At 48.2% G+C, this 18,983-nt stretch overlaps 1 protein-coding gene across 1 annotated transcript in view; it reads right to left on the bottom strand.

Moving 5' to 3' along the window:
• The window catches only part of LOC128346286 (zinc finger protein 420-like), a 57,496-nt gene extending 39,539 nt beyond the window's left edge, over positions 1-17,957 (bottom strand). The window contains exons 1-5 of the mRNA XM_053299428.1: positions 17,463-17,957; positions 16,766-17,275; positions 12,759-12,885; positions 12,023-12,105; positions 11,295-11,421 (exon numbers count right to left, since the gene is read on the bottom strand). Of these exons, the coding sequence (XP_053155403.1) occupies positions 11,295-11,421; positions 12,023-12,105; positions 12,759-12,885; positions 16,766-17,275; positions 17,463-17,513 (898 nt within the window). The 5' untranslated portion in view covers positions 17,514-17,957. The remainder of the gene's footprint in view (positions 1-11,294; positions 11,422-12,022; positions 12,106-12,758; positions 12,886-16,765; positions 17,276-17,462) is intronic.
• Between the last annotated feature and the right edge of the window lie 1,026 nt (positions 17,958-18,983).

Below are 18,983 nucleotides of genomic sequence, written 5' to 3'. Positions count from 1 at the left end.
AGATCAGCCTGATGGATGATCTCCAATTGGCAATGGACAGAGGGAGTGTGACTCTGCTGACCCTTTTGCATCTCTCAGCAGCTTTCAATACCATTGACCAGGGTATCCTGCTGGGTCACTTGAAGGAGGTGGGATTGGGTGGCACTGTTTTACAGTGGTTCCATGTCTACCTCTCTGGCAGATTCCAGATGGTGTCACTTGGGAGACTGTTATTCTGAGAAGTGAGAACTAATGTGAGGGGTTCCACAAGTCTCCATACTGTCTTCAATACTTTTTAACATCTACATGAAACCACTGGGAGAGAAATTGTCAGGAAGTTTGGTCTGGGATGCTATCAATATGCTGATGACACCCAGATCTATTTCTCCATACCAACTTCATCAGGAAATGGCATGACCGCCCCCCAGCAAGCGCCTGCCTGGAGGCGATATTGGGCTGGATGAGGGATAACAGGCTGAAGTTCAATCCAAACAAGACAGATGTACTGTCTGTAGAGGGTTGGGATACAAGAGATGGTTTAGATCTGCCTGGATGGGGTTATACTTCCCCTAAAAGATCAGGTGTGTAGTCTGGGAGTGCTCCTGGATCCCAAACTCTCCCTGGTTTCTCAGGTTGAGGATGTGGCCAGGAGTGCTTTTTATCAGCTTTGGCTGATACATCAGATATGTCCATTTCTGGAGACAAATGACCTTGAAACGGTGGAACATATGCTGATAACCTCCACGTTGGACTACTGTAATGCACTCTACGTGGGGGTGCTTTTGTATGTAGTTTGGAAACTACAATTAGTACAGAATGTGGCAGCCAGATCGGTCTCTGGGTTTAGCTGCAGGGAACATATAACACCAATTCTTAAAGAACTGCACTGGCTGCCAATATGTTTCCGAACTAAATACAAAGTGTTTGTTTTTACCTATAAAGCCCTTAACGGCTTGGGTCCAGGGTACCTTCTCTGTTGTGAACCCTGTCGCCTATTAAGATCATCTGGAGAGGTCCAGTTACGTTTGCTGCCTACTTGTTTGGTAGCAACTTGGGACCAGGCCTTCTTTGTGGCTGCCCCAGGGCTTTGGAATGCGCTCCCTGCTGAAATAAGAACATCTCCTTCTCTGTTTGTTTTCAGGAAGACCCTCCAGAATTTCCTGTTTTCCCAGGCTATTAACTGACACTTACATTTTACATTTTAATGTGTTTTTATCTATTGTGATTTTTATCTATTTTTATGAATTTTAAAGTTTATATTATGTTTTAATTTGTAGACCGCCTAGAGATTTCTATATCAGGCGGCGTCTCTCTCTCTCTCTCTCTCTCTCTCTCTCTCTCTCACACACACACACACACACACAAATACACAGCGACAAAGCCCCCAGCTCAGAAATCCTCTGGGCTGCCGTGATGGCGACCAAAAATAGAACCTTGTTGGACAGTAGCCTCATGCTGATGGAAGCCAACCATTCAAATGGGGACTGAGTTAGGGCATTTAGCACCCTGTTTAAGTTCCAAGATGGAAACCATTGGCTAAACAGAGGATCCAAATTAAAAACTCCCCTCAAATATTGTGAGATGTGTGGATGAAGTGATGAAGTGGACGGATCTGAAATCTCCAGAACAGATGCTAATGCCGAGGCCTGCCTATGTAGCATGTGAGGGCGCAGGTGAAGATCCACGCCAGATTGAAGAAAAGCCAACACTTTAGGGACTCTGGAACACCACAGCTCCAGGTGTTTGCGTGCCACCCACTTAGAAAATGTGGCCCAAGTGAAATGATGTATACACTGAGTAGATGGATGGCCACCACCTTCTGAATGACCTTCTCAGTTCATAGCACAGCTCTAGCTCAGTACAGAAAGATGCAACCGGTAAAACATCTAAATAGATCAAGTGAGGAGCCTATTACATTGGCCCAAAAGAAGACTGATTGATTGATTAAGTGCCGTCAAGTCGGTGTTGACTCTTAGCAATCACATAGATAGATTCTCTCCAGGATGATCTGTCTTCAACTTGGCCTTGAAGGTCTCGCAGTGGTGCGTATATATATATATATATAGCGCAGATATGGAAGAGAACACATAAAACAGAACAGGGAGACCAGGCGTGGAGCCTGACCGCCGGCGGCCCGTGTGCAGCCCCAGCGGCCCCACTGACCCCGTCAGACGCGGTGGGGCATGGTCTGGCTCCCTAATGGAGGCTTGAGGATCTGTTCGGGAGTTGGAGTTCAACTTCCGAAGGGGCCGCGCGGCCCCTTCGGGATCTAAACTAAGGCTGGCGCTGCCTTCGCAGTGCAGTCAAGAACAGCTCCTCCCTGCAGGGAAGAGCTGTTCCAGCCTTTTAACTCCTGAAAGGCCTTCAGAAGCTACTTAGGCTGGCGCTGCGAACCCTTAGTTTAGCTCCCGAAGGGGCCGTGTGGCCCCCCCTCTGGAGCTAAACCAGCACCCCCGCATCTGACATCAGACTTGGGGAGGGGGTTATCGGGGCCGCGAGGTGCGGCCCCTGATTGGGTGCTACCCAGGGTCTTTGAACCCGTTTGCCAAATGGTGGCTCTGCACCTGAGGGAGACCCCTTCCTGGACCTCAGATCCAACAAAATCCCTGGGTGGGCCTGGGTGACCTCCGTTACACTGGCAAGAAGAAACCTTCACGGTGAGTACAAACGTTCCTTTCTCTGCTGGTGTAGGAGGTCACCCTGCGTAGGAAATAACACAGCACTCAACCACAGGTGGGAACAAGCACAGCTAGATCTACCGATTGGGAAGGACTTATTGCAGGATCCTCCGACCAAATGCTACCCTAGCAGAGGCATGCTCATCCATCTTGTAATGCCTCCAAAAAGTAGGCGGAGACTTCCAAGTGGCTGCCTTACAAATCTCCTCCAAAGAAGCATTAGTAGAAAGGGCAGCAGACTAGGCCATAACTTGGAGTAGGAGATTACTCCTGTGTTTCAAGTCTCTATGTAAATTTAGGAGTCATAGCAAAGTCCTTGTGCAATGTGGGCGTTAGATGCAGATACAGATGGTGCCATTGTCATGAATATGTGCTGGCCATCTCAGCAGATATGGGTGACAGATGAGAATGAGGAGGTGATGTCAGCTGAATTGTGCATACATAGCTAGGAATAGTCTAGTTAGGATTTGTACAATTAGGCACATTCGTAGTAGGGACCCAAAGTTTCAGCATGCAGAGATGTTTGATGCAGAGGGAAGACCAATGAAAGAGTTGTTAATGATTTTAAAGATTTGGTAGGTATTTTGTGTGTTGCTTGCCACCAGTTTTTATAGTTGAATACGACGATAGTTTCTTGCCATTAAAAGTAAAGGTATGGATGATGTGGTAGAATGAGCAGTGATGATCCCAGGAACCTTCATATGCTGTATGTCATAAGCCAACTGGATGCATGGACTCAAACAGTGATGACCGCTGCAGATGTTTTACGCCCCCATCGTAGCCACCTGAAATGAAACTAATAGGGCATCTAATATGCGAAAGGAAGCAGTCCTGTTGATGTAGGTGACAAGAGCCCTCCACACATCCAACTTATGCCATTGTTTTTCCTTGGGATGTTTCAGTGAAGGACAAAACGACAGCAAAAATATGTCAGGTGCTCTATGAAACATGGAATTGACCTTTGTTGAAAAGGATGGGTCCAGGATCAGGCAAACTGAATCTTCAGCGAATATGCAGATTACCCTTCACAGACAATGCCTGTAACTCCGACACCCACCTTGCTGATGTACAGTAATAGCCACAAAATACGCCCATTTTTAGACAACACCTTTTTAAAGGTGCAGATCTGAGAGGCTCAAAAGGAGCCAAGCGTAGAACCCTCAAAACCATGTGCAAATCCCAGGTTGGGTAGCGGTGGCAGACCCTTCTCCCCATGCACCCCACCCCACAAGGGGCAAGCTCACTGGTACGGTTGGTAGATCCTTGGCAACCACCTCCTGTTTCTCCTGTTCCACAGCCCCAATGTCTCCCTCGGCACTGCCTTCCAGGGGGTCTGCAAGCCAGGATGAATCCTCCTCTGCACATGCCTCCTCCAAATTGCTTGCCCTCTCTGCTCTAAGTGTTCAGCCCACCTGTTGTTTTAGGAGCATGGGTGTGCATACAGGGGACATAGGAGGCACCCCAGACAGCTTCTGGACTGGCGAGGAGGAGAGGGGGACCATGCTGCCCAAACCGCCTGGTTTCGCTTTTGCGAGGGTGTTCCTTCGCTGGCTTTAAATGCGTTCTGTTTGCACCCATGTTGGGAGTGAGCATGTTTTTTCCCCTTTGTGGAGGCTGTGGCTGGGGAGCTCCAGTGGCTGGAGTCAGGCCCAGAGTCCCCCTCGTCTCCCATTCTTTCAGCAGTTTTAAGAGGGGGAAGCCGCTATGGCCTAGTGGCACCAGCTAGGCTCCCTCCCGCCCTTTCCAAAGTTGTTCGGGCTGTCTGTGGGTCCCGCATCCTTGGCGGAAACAATTGGTGCCGGGCTTGCCTGCAGTGCAGAGTGAGCGCGCCGACCTTCTTCTGCTTTTTCTTCTCTGACATTTAGTCAGAGGGGCAGTGGGAGACAGAAAGGAAGGGAATGGAGACCAGATGAGAACCAGGAGGGGGGAGGAGGAGGAGGAGGAAGGGAGGATGGAATTTATTAATTTATTGTTAAGGTGGAACCCCAAGGATAAAAGGCAGCAGAAGTCTGGGGTGACAAACAAGGGAAAAAACACAACAAGGAAAAGACAAACCAAGAGTTTGCAGGCCAAAAACAATGGAGCTAAGAGACCATGTCTCACTGGAGCAGAGGCAGGGCAAAAACTGAGAAGGACCACCCACCAGAGGGCTATATTAAGGTTCTTCAGATTCCTTTGTCCTGCCTCCTGGAGCAAGTGGGGGGCATAACCCACACTGGGTGACCTCCTACACCAGCAGAGAAATGCCACAGCAGACATGATTCACTCAAGCAGTATTCTTTCAAGAGCCAGGTATTCTTCCTATGTTAAGATAATGTTGTCAGTTGCTAAGGAAGTTGATAAAGAGGGTAGAAGGCATAATCTTTGCTAACAAGTATGTTAATGACCAACTCTGAATGTAGGAAGCTTCCTTGTTTGCAAGTAGAATCCACAGATTCTAAAGATGTGAGATATCCTGATTGGTTTACTGTATTTCGTCCTACTTTTTCAGACCTTCCTCAGCCTTTGTCCAAGAAGGCTCACCTTTGACTCCTCACCTTTGAATAGCACAAGGGTGTGTCCTGTGCTCTGTCTCTTTTGTCCGCCTTTGCAAGGTGTGTTTAGCATAACTCGGGCAAGAATTTTCCTATAACTTCATACTATGTGGGGTACTGAGTGCAGGAGACTGAATTCCTCATTTTAGCTATGAAACATAGCGGAGTGGCAAAATGTTGGCTTGCATAAACTAAAAAAACCCTCCATACAATAGTGGCTCTTCATAAGGGCACCTATGGAACCTTACATACAATTGATTGATTGATTGATTAAGTGCCGTCAAGTCGGTTTCGACTCTTAGTGACCACATAGATAGATTCTCTGCAGGGTGATCTGTCTTCAACTTGGCCTTTAAGGTCTCTCAGTGGTGCATCATTGCTGTCGTAATCGAGTCCATTCACCTTGCAACTGACTGTCCTCTTCTTCTCTTTCCTTCAACTTTCCCCAACATTATGGACATCGTCAACATCAAGGGAGCTGGGTTTTCGCATAATGCACATACATTTACTCTATAGTAAATCTGTGTTCAATAGGATCAACTCAAGAGATTTTGTGTTCAAGACTGAATCTGTTGCCCATCAGCTGGTTGAGATATACTTGCAAATGTGAAGTGGAAGAAAGGAAAAAACTGTAAAATTCCATTCTTCTTTCGTATTTGTGGTAACCGTGTGTGTGGGTGTGTGCACACACTTGCATCGATAGTGGCACACATGTACACACATTGCCTTGATACTGCTGCCCAGAACAAAACACATTCTGCACATGGGTGAAAGAAATTAGAGGGAACACTGGTGCTGAGGGCTGGCTGACATCTAAAGCACAAGAGCAGCACAGGGTGGGAGAGGGTGCGAAGCGGAGCAGAGGGGTTGCTGTGTTACAAGAAGAAACAGACAAAGAGCCCTGTGGCATATTGAAGCAGAAGCACTGTGCAGCTGCATAAAGAGTCTTGCACATCTTTACATTCTTGCTAATTCAGTTGCTTAAATATTGGATCCTTTAGGGACAGAGTGGGGGAGAAATATGTGGGATGGGTATATGTTACGTTGCATGTTGAAATGTTTCTGCTAATGCATATTTCCATAAATAGACCTGTAACTTACATTCTTGTGAGTTCAGTTGCAGTTTGTGCCCTCAAAAATCCACAGAAAAAAATATGGTGTGTGTCACGGTTTGTGTGTGTGTGTGTGTGTAGCAGGGCTGTTCAACTTTGGTCCTCTTGCAGATGTTGGCCTACAAATCCCATAATCCCTGACTATGGGTCATAGGAACATAAGAAGCTGCCATATATTGAGTCAGACCATTGGTCTATCTAGCTCAGTCATGCTTGCTACCACAAGAGAAGCTCTCCTCTCTGAATTAATTAAATTAATGTAATTAATGAATGAATGTAAAATTAATTTACATCTGCTCCAAAAACTTGAAAACTTTGCATTAACCATTTTTGACATAATTTTCTAGCCACTATAGTAACTAGATATGCAAAAGATTCGGGGCAACACCTAAAAAACCCCATAGCTTATATTTATCCATACTATTCTTCAAATCTTAAGGCATTGCCTTCAAATTCAAAGGCATTTATCCCAATTGAATAACCAGATACAGAATCAAATCCTTGGATTAATGAAATAAGGTTAAGAACGGCCCTGCTGGATGAGGCCCAAGGCCTATTCACACAGTAGTCCACCAGATCTTTCTGGCGTCAATAAAACATAACATGTCACCAGCATATAACGTCACCTTATCCACAGCCTCCTCTAGTATAATGCCATGAATATTCTCAAAATATCTAATTGCACTAGCCAGTGATTCCAATACCATATTAAACATGATAGGGTGAAAGCAACATATTTGGAGTGTGCCACAACCCAAGTTAATTGAAGAAGACACTATACCATTAGTAATGGTATACCATTGTTAATCACCCGCAAATAGGGAGCTGCATACAACATTGGAACCCAATCCAAAAAACCTTGAGGGAATCCAAACTTAATCAATACCCATTCCAAAAACCCAAATGTATCTTATTTATTTATTCTGTTTTTATACCGCCCTTCCGAAATGGCTCAGACTGGTTTACAATTAAAAGGCTTATCAAAGGCTTTATCTGCATTCAAAGAAAAATCCACAGCTGGATCATCGTTATCTACATTTAAGGCCACAATGAAGGTCTTCTCACGATCCATGAGAAGAGCTTCTGCCGGGTCTGCGCAGAGGCGTATCTAGGGGTAGGGCAGGCAGGGCACGTGCCCCGGGCGCCACTTGAAGGGGACGCCATTTTTCTAAAAAATTAAAAAAGAATTAAAATGGCTGCTGAAAACAAAATGGCCACCGCGCATGCTCAAATGGCCTCTGTGAGGCCCTAGGCCATGCCAGGCCTCGCAGAGGCCATTTGAGCATGTGCAGTCACCATTTTGTTTTCAGTGGCCATTTTAAAAAATATATATTTTTTTTTAAAATGGCCACCACATATGCTGAAATGGTCCCTGCAAGGCCCTAGAGGCCAGAGAGGGGAGGGGAAACCTTTGAAGACCCCCCCACAGCCTTTAGGAAGCCCCCCAAAGGGGCTACAGGTAATTTTTTTAAAAAAAAATTAAATCTAAAATTTTTAATTTTAATTTTTTTAAAAAAAAATAATATAATATAAGTCACTGTACACATATTCAGTTTGGCACTATGTACAGAGAATCAGATGGGTGTCAGATGTTTGGACAGGGGGCGCAATTTCAGTGCTTGCCCTAGGCACTATTTTCCCTAGATACGCCTCTGGGTCTGCGGGGAGAGCTGGCTTAGTCTACTCTCCCTGCAGACTATCAAAGGGCAGCCCTGAGGCAGCCGGATTGGCCGCCCACACAACTGCCGGCTCCATCATGTGGAGCTGGCTCCATCCATAAAGTGGTCTTCTGATGTTTATACCCGTTCCTATTTTAAGAGGGTATATAGATTGGTGAAAGAGTTTTTGTGTCATGGGGGCCCTCAAAATTTTTCTCGTGGTTAATTAGAATTGCTGGTGAGAGAAAGTGGTTTAAATTTCCCCTATTGTCAAGCTTAGCATGGGGCTTATATTTTAGCTTCTGTAGTGGGATGGAACGGGGAGCAGTCTGCAGTTTCACTTTGGCAACAACCTGAGAGTTATTGAGGCTGTTCTCATGAGCAGCCTAATCCATACTAGGGAAGCCCAGCCTGGGTTAGGCTGCGAGTAAGAATCACTGGCCCAATCCCAGAGGAGCAGTGCCTCCTGGCCCAGTTTGTTGGCCGATCTTTTCCTCAGGGTTAAGTGCAGGAGTGCGCCATTAATCCTGGTGCTGGGATAGTGTATTTGCTCGGGCTGCGTTCAGCCCAGTTGAACACAGAGATGGGTGTCTAGAGTGCCTGTCTCTTAGGGGATCCCATCAATGTGCTGCACTCATTGTTTTGGAGTATTCAAAGCTCTCTTTAGTTCCTCAGACTAAGGCAGCAGCCAGGAGTGTTTTCTATCGGCTTCAGCTGATATGCCGACTGAGCCCATTTCTGGAGGTAAACTACTGCAAAAGAGTGGTACGTATGGTGGTAATTTCCAGGCTAGCCTTCTGTATTGCGCTGTATGTGGGGCTGTCTTTGTATGTAGCACAGAAACTACAATTGTTGCCGAATGCAGCAGAATGCAGCAGAATGCAGCAGAATGCAGCAGAATGCAGTCTCTGGGGTGTCCCAAAGAGACCATAAACACCAATTTGAAAAGAACTGCACTGGCTGCCGATATGCTTCTGAGCAAAATACAAAGTGCTGGTTATCCTATATAATAAAGTCCTTGCGTGTGCGCCCGTGTCTCTGGTGTCTGCGTCTGTGTCTCCCTTGGCTGATCTGGGCATGCGCTCCGTGCATGCCCGGAACATGCCGAGGGAGACACAACCGCAGGCACCAGGCGGCCATGTTGGCCGGTTGGTCGCTCAGCCGCGGGGAGGCCAGAGGCGGCGCCCGCGGGACCAGCCGGGCTGCAGGGAGGCCAGAGGTGGCGGTGGGACCGGCCCTGCCGCAGGGAAAGCCGACGGATGGAGGGAGGAGCCGGCGGGGGAAGCCGGGCAAGGCGCCGCCGCACGGGGAAGGAGGCAACGGAAGAAGCCGGGCGAGGCAGCGACAGAGCCACCGCTGCGGCCGCCGCCGACGAACGGGAGGAGGAGGAAAAAACTAACTGCCACCAAGTCCAGAACAGCCGGCAGCCCACATTCATCCCCGCAAGCCGCCATCTCCAAACCTGCCTGCCGCCGCCGCCTCAGACCTATATTGTGCGGCCACCCCCCCACCCCCGCCGCCCGCCCTGGAACCTGCCGCCCTCCTCCTCTTCCTCACCAGAGCCCAGCTCCAAGAGCGACAACCCCGGCCAACACCTCCTGCTCCTCCTCCTCTTCCTCCTCCGGACCAGCCGCGGGAAGGGGAGTGCCAGGCCATGGGGAGGGGGCAGATCCAGCCTGGGCGAAGGAGTACAACCCTACTAGCGCCCGTTATTTTAACGGGCTTAAAATTACTAGTTAGCTATAAAGTCTTTAATGTCTTGGGTCCAGGGTATTTAAGAGAGAGCCTTCTTTGTCATGAACCCTGTCACTCACTGAGATCTTATGGGGAGATTCAGCTACAGCTGCCACCAACCCGATTGGTGGTGACGATGGACCAGGACTTCTCTGTCGCTGGCCCACTGCTTTGGAGTGTGCTCCTTCCTTCTCCATCACTGGCTGCCTTCAAAAGATCACTAAAGACACCCCTGTATCCTTGGGGCTTTTGCTAAACTATTTTTTAAAATGCTTTTAATAAAACTATTTTAAATATTTTATTATTTTAAATTTTAAAAAAATTATAGAGTATTATTTATTGTTTAAAGTTGTGCACACCACCTTGGGATTCAGGTGTTAAGCAGTTTATAAGTGTAATAAATAACATCCCTGTGAAGCAGGTTAGGTTAAGTGAAAGGTGAGTTGGCCTCACAGTGGCAATGGATTCCATGGAAAAGATATAAGAACTTACAATTAAGATTGAAGAGCTTCTTCAGAGCACTTACAATTACAACTAGCATCGATGTGGTTAGCACCTGACCAAGGGCGCTTCGGCCCCCATTGATTGGCTGGGAGCCCCAATCTTTTGTCTGCCTCCATCCCACGCCCTCCACCCCCACCCCTAAACTTGTTTGGAAGAAGCAGGAGAGAGTGGGGAGGGGCAGGCTCTGAGCTGGGACTTCTGAGGCATTTCCTGTTATTGTCACAGTGGTAACCCAGCTGTTGGGGAAGGTGGAGCCTGAACAAGTTGGAACTTAATCCAAACCAGACAGCCCTTTTTGGACATCTGAGCAGGAGAGTGAACCACACAGAGTACTGGCTCACTGCCTTGGCTGAGGTGCTGGGCCCAAACGGGGACTCTCCTCTGTTGGCAGGCAACTCACACGACCTAGCTGGCAAACTGCTGCTCAGGTGAGAGTCACATTACATCGCTGAGAGGGGAACCTTCTCCAGGATCAGTCTCTGCACAGATGCTGAATCTCCCTCTCCCAAGATGCTTTGGAAGGTTGAGCTCCCCCTCCCTGCAGACTGTCTGTCTCATGAGAGGAGGGGCTGCAGCTCAGGGGCAGAGCCTCTGCTTGGCCTGCAGGAGGCCCCAGCCTCAATCTCTGGCAGCATCTCCATGCAGCACTGGGGAATTCTTCTTCTGAATCCCTGGAGAGCTGATCTCAGTCAGGGTCATAGTGAGTCTGAAGGACCAAGGGTCTGATCTCATATAAGGAAGTGTCCTATCTTCAGGGTCTGTGAGACAGAAGCACCTCAGGGAGGCTGAGTTTATTTAAATTTGTTAATTTCATTTCTATTCCAACCTTCCTCGCCTCCTACCCACTCAACAGCCCTATAAGGTACGTCCGGCTGAGAGATTCTTGGTTCAGAACCACCCAATGAGCTTCATTGCTGAGGAGCATTCAGACCTAGATCTTCCAGCTTCTAGACTGACACAGACAACTATACCACACTGGCCTTCTAAGTGGATTGAACCCCATGCCTTGACAATATTGATGCCATGCTGTTGCCATCAGAATGAACCAGTCCCATCACTCCAATGTCTTTTAAGGAAAAAAAGGAAGTGTCTTACCCAGAGAGGCCACATTCCAGCCATTCTCTTCCATGACTTCCCTGTGCAGAGTCTTTTCGCCACAATCCAGCAGAGCCCACTCCTCCTCTGTGAAATGCACGGCCACGTCCTCAAAGGTCACCTGGCCCTGAAAGATACAAAGAAGGAAGCATTTCCTCCCTTGCACATCACATCATTGTTCTGTTTCTTCTAAGTGCCAGTCAGAAGAGCTGTTCAGTATGCTGGGGTGAGAAGGTAAGGGGAGGTTCCCCTGTAGAGTCACTCATTATATTAAACACCACTTTTCTACAAGTGATTTACATAGTAAAAATGTAACAGGGAAAACTGTGTTCTGTCTCAAAGTGGCTCCAATTCTTGGTGGGGTGGGGTGGGGGTAGAATACAGTGGAGACTGCAGCTGGGGATGATGAGAGTTATAGTCAACAACATCTGGGAATCCCTATTACCGGAAATGCTGGAGGAGACACCAGCAACAGCCACTGGGAAAGACGCACTCTTGAGAGGAAGAGGCACACTTGCTCTCCCCTGTTAATTAATCCAGAGCCAGCCCTTCCAGAGGCACCTCCTCTAGTGAGCCAGATTCAAGCCGCCTAGAGTGACCTTCACAGCCTCCCTCGCTGTCAGCTTTGTCAGAAGCCAGAGGAGAGCAAGCTTCTTCCAGGCCCAGAGGGCTGTCCAAGGAAGAGAGGGTCTCTGCCCATCCTCTTTCCCCAACCATCCCTCCCCTACCTGGTCTGGTCGTCCTGAAGCGCCTTCCACTCCACCCGAAGGAAGAAATGGCTGAGAATGCAGAGGCAGAGTCATGCCAGCTCCTGCAAAGGAGAGAAAAGTGATAGAAAAAGTTGGAGAATGAGAGAGAATATACAAGATAAGAAAAACATTAAAAAATAAGAGAATTTTTAAAAAACCTATTCCATGTTGACTTTGTGCAGAATTCAACACGCATATTTGGACACATAATGGTGACAACTGTCACAACTCCATGCATCTTTAAACTGTGGGAGGGGCTGGAGAAAAGGCCCAAAGGGGAAGAGTTGGGGACATTTCCCCTCTGAAAGATTCATCCAAGTAAAAGTGGGAGATTCCAGTGGACATCCAAACCTAGCCCCTGCAGACAAGGCAGGCAAATATTGAATGTGACAAATAACTGGAGACCTGGCAAGTGGCAGGTTCTTTCCCCTGCAGGCTGCAGACCAAGTCCAAGTTGCCTTACACTGAGACAGACCATTGGTCCATCTGGCTCAGTATTGCCCACACTGATTAGCAGCGACTTTCCAAGGTTTCAGGCAGGAGTCCTTCTGAACCCTACTCATATTTAACTCCTGAAACAAAAGATCTTTAAAACCTTCAAGAGGCTGGAGAAGAGAATCTTCCTCAAACGGGAGCAGGAAAACATAAGAGCAGACCACAGACATTGGAGATATTTGAGTGACAACAGGAAGGTGTCCGCCCCATCCCCCCTTACCCAGCAAAGGGGCACCTCTGCCCCACTCCTGCGACAACCCCTTGGACAACAGCCTCTGCCTAGTGTCCGATGGGTCCTTCTCTGCCTCGTGGAAATCGATGACAGATTCTGACAACAGTCCTTGTGTCTGAAACAGACAGAAGAGGAGATGCCAGGCAGGGAACAGGGAGAGAGGGATTAGAAAAGGAATAGGCAGGAAAGACCCACAGGAGCATAGGAAGCTGCCTTATACAGAGTCAAGCCCTTAGTCCACCTAGCTCTGTATACTAACTGGCAACACCTCTCCAAGGTGGGGTGGGCGTGTCATCTCAAGTGATTTCCATGTGGCTTTCTTGGGCAACGTCTGACTGATCTTAGGATGTCCTACAGGGCTGTCCTTAGGGAGGGGAGATGGCCCCTAGCCCTGCACAGGGGCAGGCCCCACTTTGGAGCAGGCTACCCTGCAGAAATTTTTCTTTCTCCCCCTGCCCAGCTGACCTGTAGTGCTGCAAGTGCCCTGTGCAGACTTGACTGTGGTTGAAAGGCTCCCTTGCAGGCTGCTACAGCTCCCTGACTGCCCGCACTCTCATCTGTCTGGTGGTGGGTGGGGCTTCCAGAGGCCTCTCTGCTTGCAGGCCTCCCTCAAGCTCTCCAGTAGGACCAAGGAGCTGAATGGCAAGGGGAGAGGGAAGGAAGCTGGCTGCGGGCCTGTCTCCCTCCAGGAAAGTAAAGTCTAAAAAACCCCAATCCTTATCAGATTGTTTGTTTTGTTTGTGTGTGATTTGTTTGCCCTGCTTAACCCACCGTGTTTTTCTTTCCCCCTATGAACCATGTGTACAAATGTGAGAGATGCAGAAGCCCCACCCCCACTTGAAAATCTCCATTTGTGTGTGCGGGTGTGTTTGAGAGAGAGTTAAACTTTTCTTTTAAAAAATCACTAGTATTTTAAAGCCCGTTATGCTAACGGGCGCTAGCTTTCTCTCACACCTTTAAGTGTTCTTTTTTTTTACGGAGACCGGGCCGGGGAGACGGAAGCCGGGACCGGGGGCGGAGCGGAGGCCGTAGAAATCATTTTTTAAAATGCTGCCGCAGCCGACTGACACGGGCCGGGGTAAGGTGGACTCGGCAGTTGGGAGGGAGGGTGGTAGGTCGGTGGCATCAGCCGCGGCAGCATTTTTAAAAATGATTTCTACGGCCTCCGTCTCCCCAGCCCAGTCTCCGTCTCCTCTGGCGGAGGCGGTGGCTCTGCCGCAGCCTCGGCCATTTTCCCCCAGCGCCTCTTCCCCGGCTTCGTGGCGGCCGCTTCTGCCCTCCCCGCCGCTAGGCAAGGAAACAAACATGGCTGACTGCTGCCTATGTCCGTTTCTGCCTTGGCCGTTCTGGGCATGCGCTCCGCGCATGCCCAGATCAGGCCAGGGAGGCACGGACACACGCCTTGGTGTCCACGGACAGACACCAAGGCTTTTATTAGAGAGGATTTTCAAAGTAAAAGCCAAAACTGTTCCAGTTCAAACTTGTAAGAAGAAACCCTCCCCATCCCAACAATATACCTTCTTGTGAGGAAATTAGTCAGTACGAAAGTATTAAAAGCTTCAGAAAGAATAAGAGGGAAGGGAAAATGCTCTAACAAAATGAATTTGTTCTTGTTCCTGCCTTGATTTTGCTCGTGATGGTTGTTGAGTGTTGCTTATAGCTTGAATCTGGTCTCTATGTGTGGTTGGTTGGTTTTTTCATATATATATATATATATATATATGTATGTGTGTGTGTGTGTGTGTGTGTGTGTGTGTGTGTGTGTGTGTATGTGTATGTGTATATATATATATAATTTTATTTTTAGCAACAAAATTCTCAAAATGGCTTAAATAGCAAAATATGATAAAATGGTTCTTAACATGTTTCTACTTATAATTTATTTGTTTTGTGCTTGTAACAGTAGCTCATATATAAATAACTTACATATTCTCTTTTTCTGCTCTCCTATTTGAAATCAAATTGGTGGCTTTTCTTTCTGTAGTGTATAGACACACTATACACTGTAGTGCATAGACATACGCTATAGTTGTATATGCTTTTTGCTTAAATGTAGAGATCAAACTGGGCTGCTTGGTACTGTGAAAGATGTAAAAAAAATCTGTTTGCATTTGCTTCTGAGTTTATATATTTAGGATTGGAGTGCATGTGGCTAAACGTCAACATAAATATGTATATGTTATAGACACATATCCTCTTCTTTCTCCCAAGAGTTCAGGATAGTGTACTTGTTCTTCCTCCCCACTTTTATCCTCACAACAGTCCTGTGAGAGAGATTTGGAGGAGAGAGTGTCTCACTCACCTAAAGTTCCACATTCAGTTCCATGAATGAATGGAGAACACAAGTCCCCCAATCCTTGTCTTTACACTCTAATCACTACACCATACTGGTTCTCAACTGTGTTGCGGGAGAAATCTGAAACAGGAGATTTCTTAATTAATTATCAAAATATGGGGAGGCTGTGGGCCTCAGGCAGGCCCTGTGAGCCCAATCCCTGCCCTGGATTTTTTAAGTTCTTCGTTAACACCTTTGCAAGAGAGAGAGGAAGAGGGAAGGTGTTAAGGATGTGCAGGGAACTGGGCGGGGGAATTTCAAAGCAGGGGGTGTCAGAACTTTAGGGCAGTGGAGGGTGCACTTATCCTCCCTCCACTTTCCCCCCACCGGCACTCAGTTGTCAAAGGCTCACAGGAGGAGCAGCAGTGGTGGCTTACCGGGTCCTTCTTCACTGCCGCCATGGCCGCTTGATCCCCTCAGGCCACTGACAGGCCTGGGCCCATCCCTTGCCTGCCTCCCCACCTCCACTAATGGCCTCGGTAGCCCCAAATGGCAGTGCTTGACTGGGCCCTTCCTTGCTACCAATAGGCACCGTGATGGCCGTTCGCTCCCCTCAGGCCGCTGACAGGCTCGGGCCCATCCCTCACCCTTCATTCTTTTTCTCTTCCCTTCCGTTCTTTTTTCCTCTCTCTCCTCCACTCACTCTTCCCTTCTGTCTTTCTTCCCCTCCCTTCTTTTCTCTCTCTTTCTCTCCCTCCCTCTATTCCTGAGTTAACAGACCTTGTTCATCTTGTTTCCTCATCTAATTCCCACAACCCTAATTCTCCTGAAGGGGCTCTTTCCTCCCTCACAACCCCTCTCTTCACAGACCCCTGCCCACTATCCTTTTATAGAAAGAGATTCATCTCCTCTACAATCAAGAACATCTTGCAACCAGTAACAGTTGCATTCCAGCTGACCTTAACCATCACAGGCTCCTCCTCCCAATCTGCATATGGAACCCCCACTGCCCAATCACCATGGTGCCACAGGCTCCTCCTCACTATCTGCATATGGAACCCCCACTGCCCAATCACCACAGAGCTTCTGCTCACGAACTGTCGCAAGAGCTGCCACACATGGGATTAGCAGCAGGTATATCTAAGAAAAATAAATATATAGATAAAAATTCAACCTTTCCCTGAGTGCATTTTGATATAAAAAATAGTGGCAGGGCAAGAGGGGCAGGAGGAAAGAATGAAGGAAAGAGGGGGAGAAGAGGGGTGCATTTGTAAATAGACTATGCTCAAGTTTGCAGTCTAGAACAGGGATTCTCAACGTTGGGTCCCCAGATGTTATTGGACTTCAACTCCCATAATCCCTAGCCCCAGTGGCTTTTTGTTGGGGATTATGGGAGTTGAAGTCCAATAACATCTGGGGACCCAACGTTGAGAATCCCTTGTCTAGAAAGTCTGAATGAGAACTGTGAAGCAAGGGGCATGTGCTGTGCTTTCAGCTTTCTCCTTTACAAATGCACTATATGTCCAAGCACCTCACTCACACTACTCATGCTATTTACATAGTATGTCATCAATCAGTATGATTCTGAATCATATGAAATGTTAAGGAGGCCAGGCACATGTTGATTCACCCCCAGCCCCACACACCCCTAAGGACATCCCTGGTCTCCTGCCTCCTATTTTCAGCTCTTGGCAACTCCCAGGATGAAATGCTCTCTCACCTGCTGTTCTTCCTGCTGCTTCTCCTCTGCCTGGCTCAGGAGGAAACCTTCTGCCAGGGACACCGCCTGGGAACTGGTCTCCACTCCGCATACTCTGACCCAGCTCTCCATCTCCGGGGGCAGGACAGTCAGGAACTTCTCCAGGATCACCAGGTCCAGCATCTGAGCTTTGGTGTGCCTCTCTGGCTTCAGCCACTGACAGCAAAGGTGGTAGACTTGGCTGCAAACCTCTCGGGGCCCTTCAGTCTCCTGGTAGCAGAACTGCCTGAAACGCTGGCACTGTGCATCTGAGCTGCTGGTGTCCTCTTCCTGGATCTGCTGCCCCGTCCTTTCCCAGAATTCCCCAGTCCTCCCAGGCTGGATGGCCTCAGGGCCTTTTCCTGCTTCATGGCCAGCCGAGTCTCCCTTTTCCATCTTTAATCTTCTCCAAAACAGCCTCCAACACAGTCCCTTCCAAAGGGTGGAGGTCTGACTCTGTGACACTGAAATTCCACCTTGTGGATGTTCTCCCTAGAGGAAAAGGAGATAAATGCTAGGAATAAAAAAGGAACACACGAGAGAGTATGCGAGAGATTGGGGGCATCTTTCCTTAATGGCCACAGAACTCTCCTCCCCCTTAATCCTCCCCTGGCTTTCCCTTGAGCCCCCTCCTCCCACCACTGTATTTGCTTCACCTTTCTTCTTCTACAACACTTACATCTACTTTATCCCTCCCTTTCAGGAGTTTTCTGCATGCAGGAAGCCCCATCTTCAATCCCTGGCAGCGGCAAGGGAAAAAAGACCTCTTCCTACCAACCTGGAGAGCTGCTGCCAGTCAGAGCACACAATACTGAGCTAGGTAGTCCAAAGGTCTGACTCAGTAGGCAGCTTCAGAGATGCACTTTCTCTGCCCTGTACTCCTGAGTGCAAATCAGGAGAATTGGACCAGAATTGAAATGGAATTCAAGAGATCCATGGGAGCTCTTGGCTTTGCTGAGCAGAGGGAGGACACTCCTTTATCTGAGAAATCTGGGATGTGTGAACAGCACAGAGCATCGTTCTATGGGGTGAAAAGGCTAGTGGTGGGAGATCAAAGTGCACCTCTCGGCCTAGCCCCACACCCCCATGAGCAGCTGCCTTATGTGCCACGCAGCCCTTCTCTCTCTCCCTGCCTAGATCTCCCACCCTTCCCACCCCAGGCTCCCTTAGAGCCCTCTCCCGAAAAATGCACGAGTGCCTCACCAGACCCCCCTGAATCTTGAGACGACCAGGGTCCCTTTCCCGCAATGGAAGAGGCGTGGGAACTTCAGCTCCTTTTTCAGGGAAGATTCCCGGAGCTCCGTGTAGAAGCAGGAACGAGGTAACACTCTCTGCTCTGCCCCCTCGCGATCAACCACTAGCTCCACGAGCCTCCACCCCGAGGAAAATCCCCAGGCAGCATCAAACGGGGCATTTGCTCTACAACAAATCTCGCCTCCATCTATCCACGACCACGACTCCCTTTCTCTCTGAGAAAAAGCATCATAGAGTAGGAAGATGGAGCGTCTTCCCCTCTCTTCATGATGCGACTAACCCGCAAATGGCAGCCGTCTAACATGACTCGGAAGTGACTGCTGTGAGGCTCTTGCCTATTTCTACCTCTCTGGTCTTTGTTATTCTTTCCCACTGGAAAGGGATGAACTAGTTTGCTGAGTTCAGGGTGCAAAAATGTGGGGCCAGGGGGAAAGGGATCAATTATGTTTATTGGCGGTAGATACAGGACAGGTAAAAGAAATAACTTCTTCACAAAAAGCATCTACTTAACTTAAGGAACTTATTGCTACCACCGTGCTTGATATTCACGGAAAGTGTATGCATAATATGTCTCCAAGACAGCAGCCCTCCGTTGGTGGTTGCTAGATTCTACCTTGTGTTTTCTTTTTGACTGGTCTGTGAACCCTTTTGGGACAAAGCTCTTATTGATTCATCATTTCCTTGTCTCTGTAAACTGCTTTCAGAGCTTTCGATATTCACGATGACAGAAGTAATTGTATAGTTAATACGGGGGTACTCACTTCCACCAGATGCGGATCAGACAATAGATTAGATGCCTTTCATAAAGGCTTGGACTTATGCTGGAAAGAAAGAGATACCCAAAAGCCAAAGCAGTATAATGCCTTACTCCACTAAAGTATCACAGTGTGATGATAATCTTAATATTTCTCCCCAGGTCTTCCTATTTCCCCCAACTCCTAGAAGG

The sequence above is a fragment of the Hemicordylus capensis genome, chromosome 2, assembly GCF_027244095.1.
Source record: "Hemicordylus capensis ecotype Gifberg chromosome 2, rHemCap1.1.pri, whole genome shotgun sequence".
In the NCBI taxonomy this organism is placed as follows: Eukaryota; Metazoa; Chordata; class Lepidosauria; order Squamata; family Cordylidae; genus Hemicordylus; species Hemicordylus capensis.
Note: the sequence above shows the minus strand (reverse complement) of the source record. Positions and strands in the feature narration are given on the sequence as shown.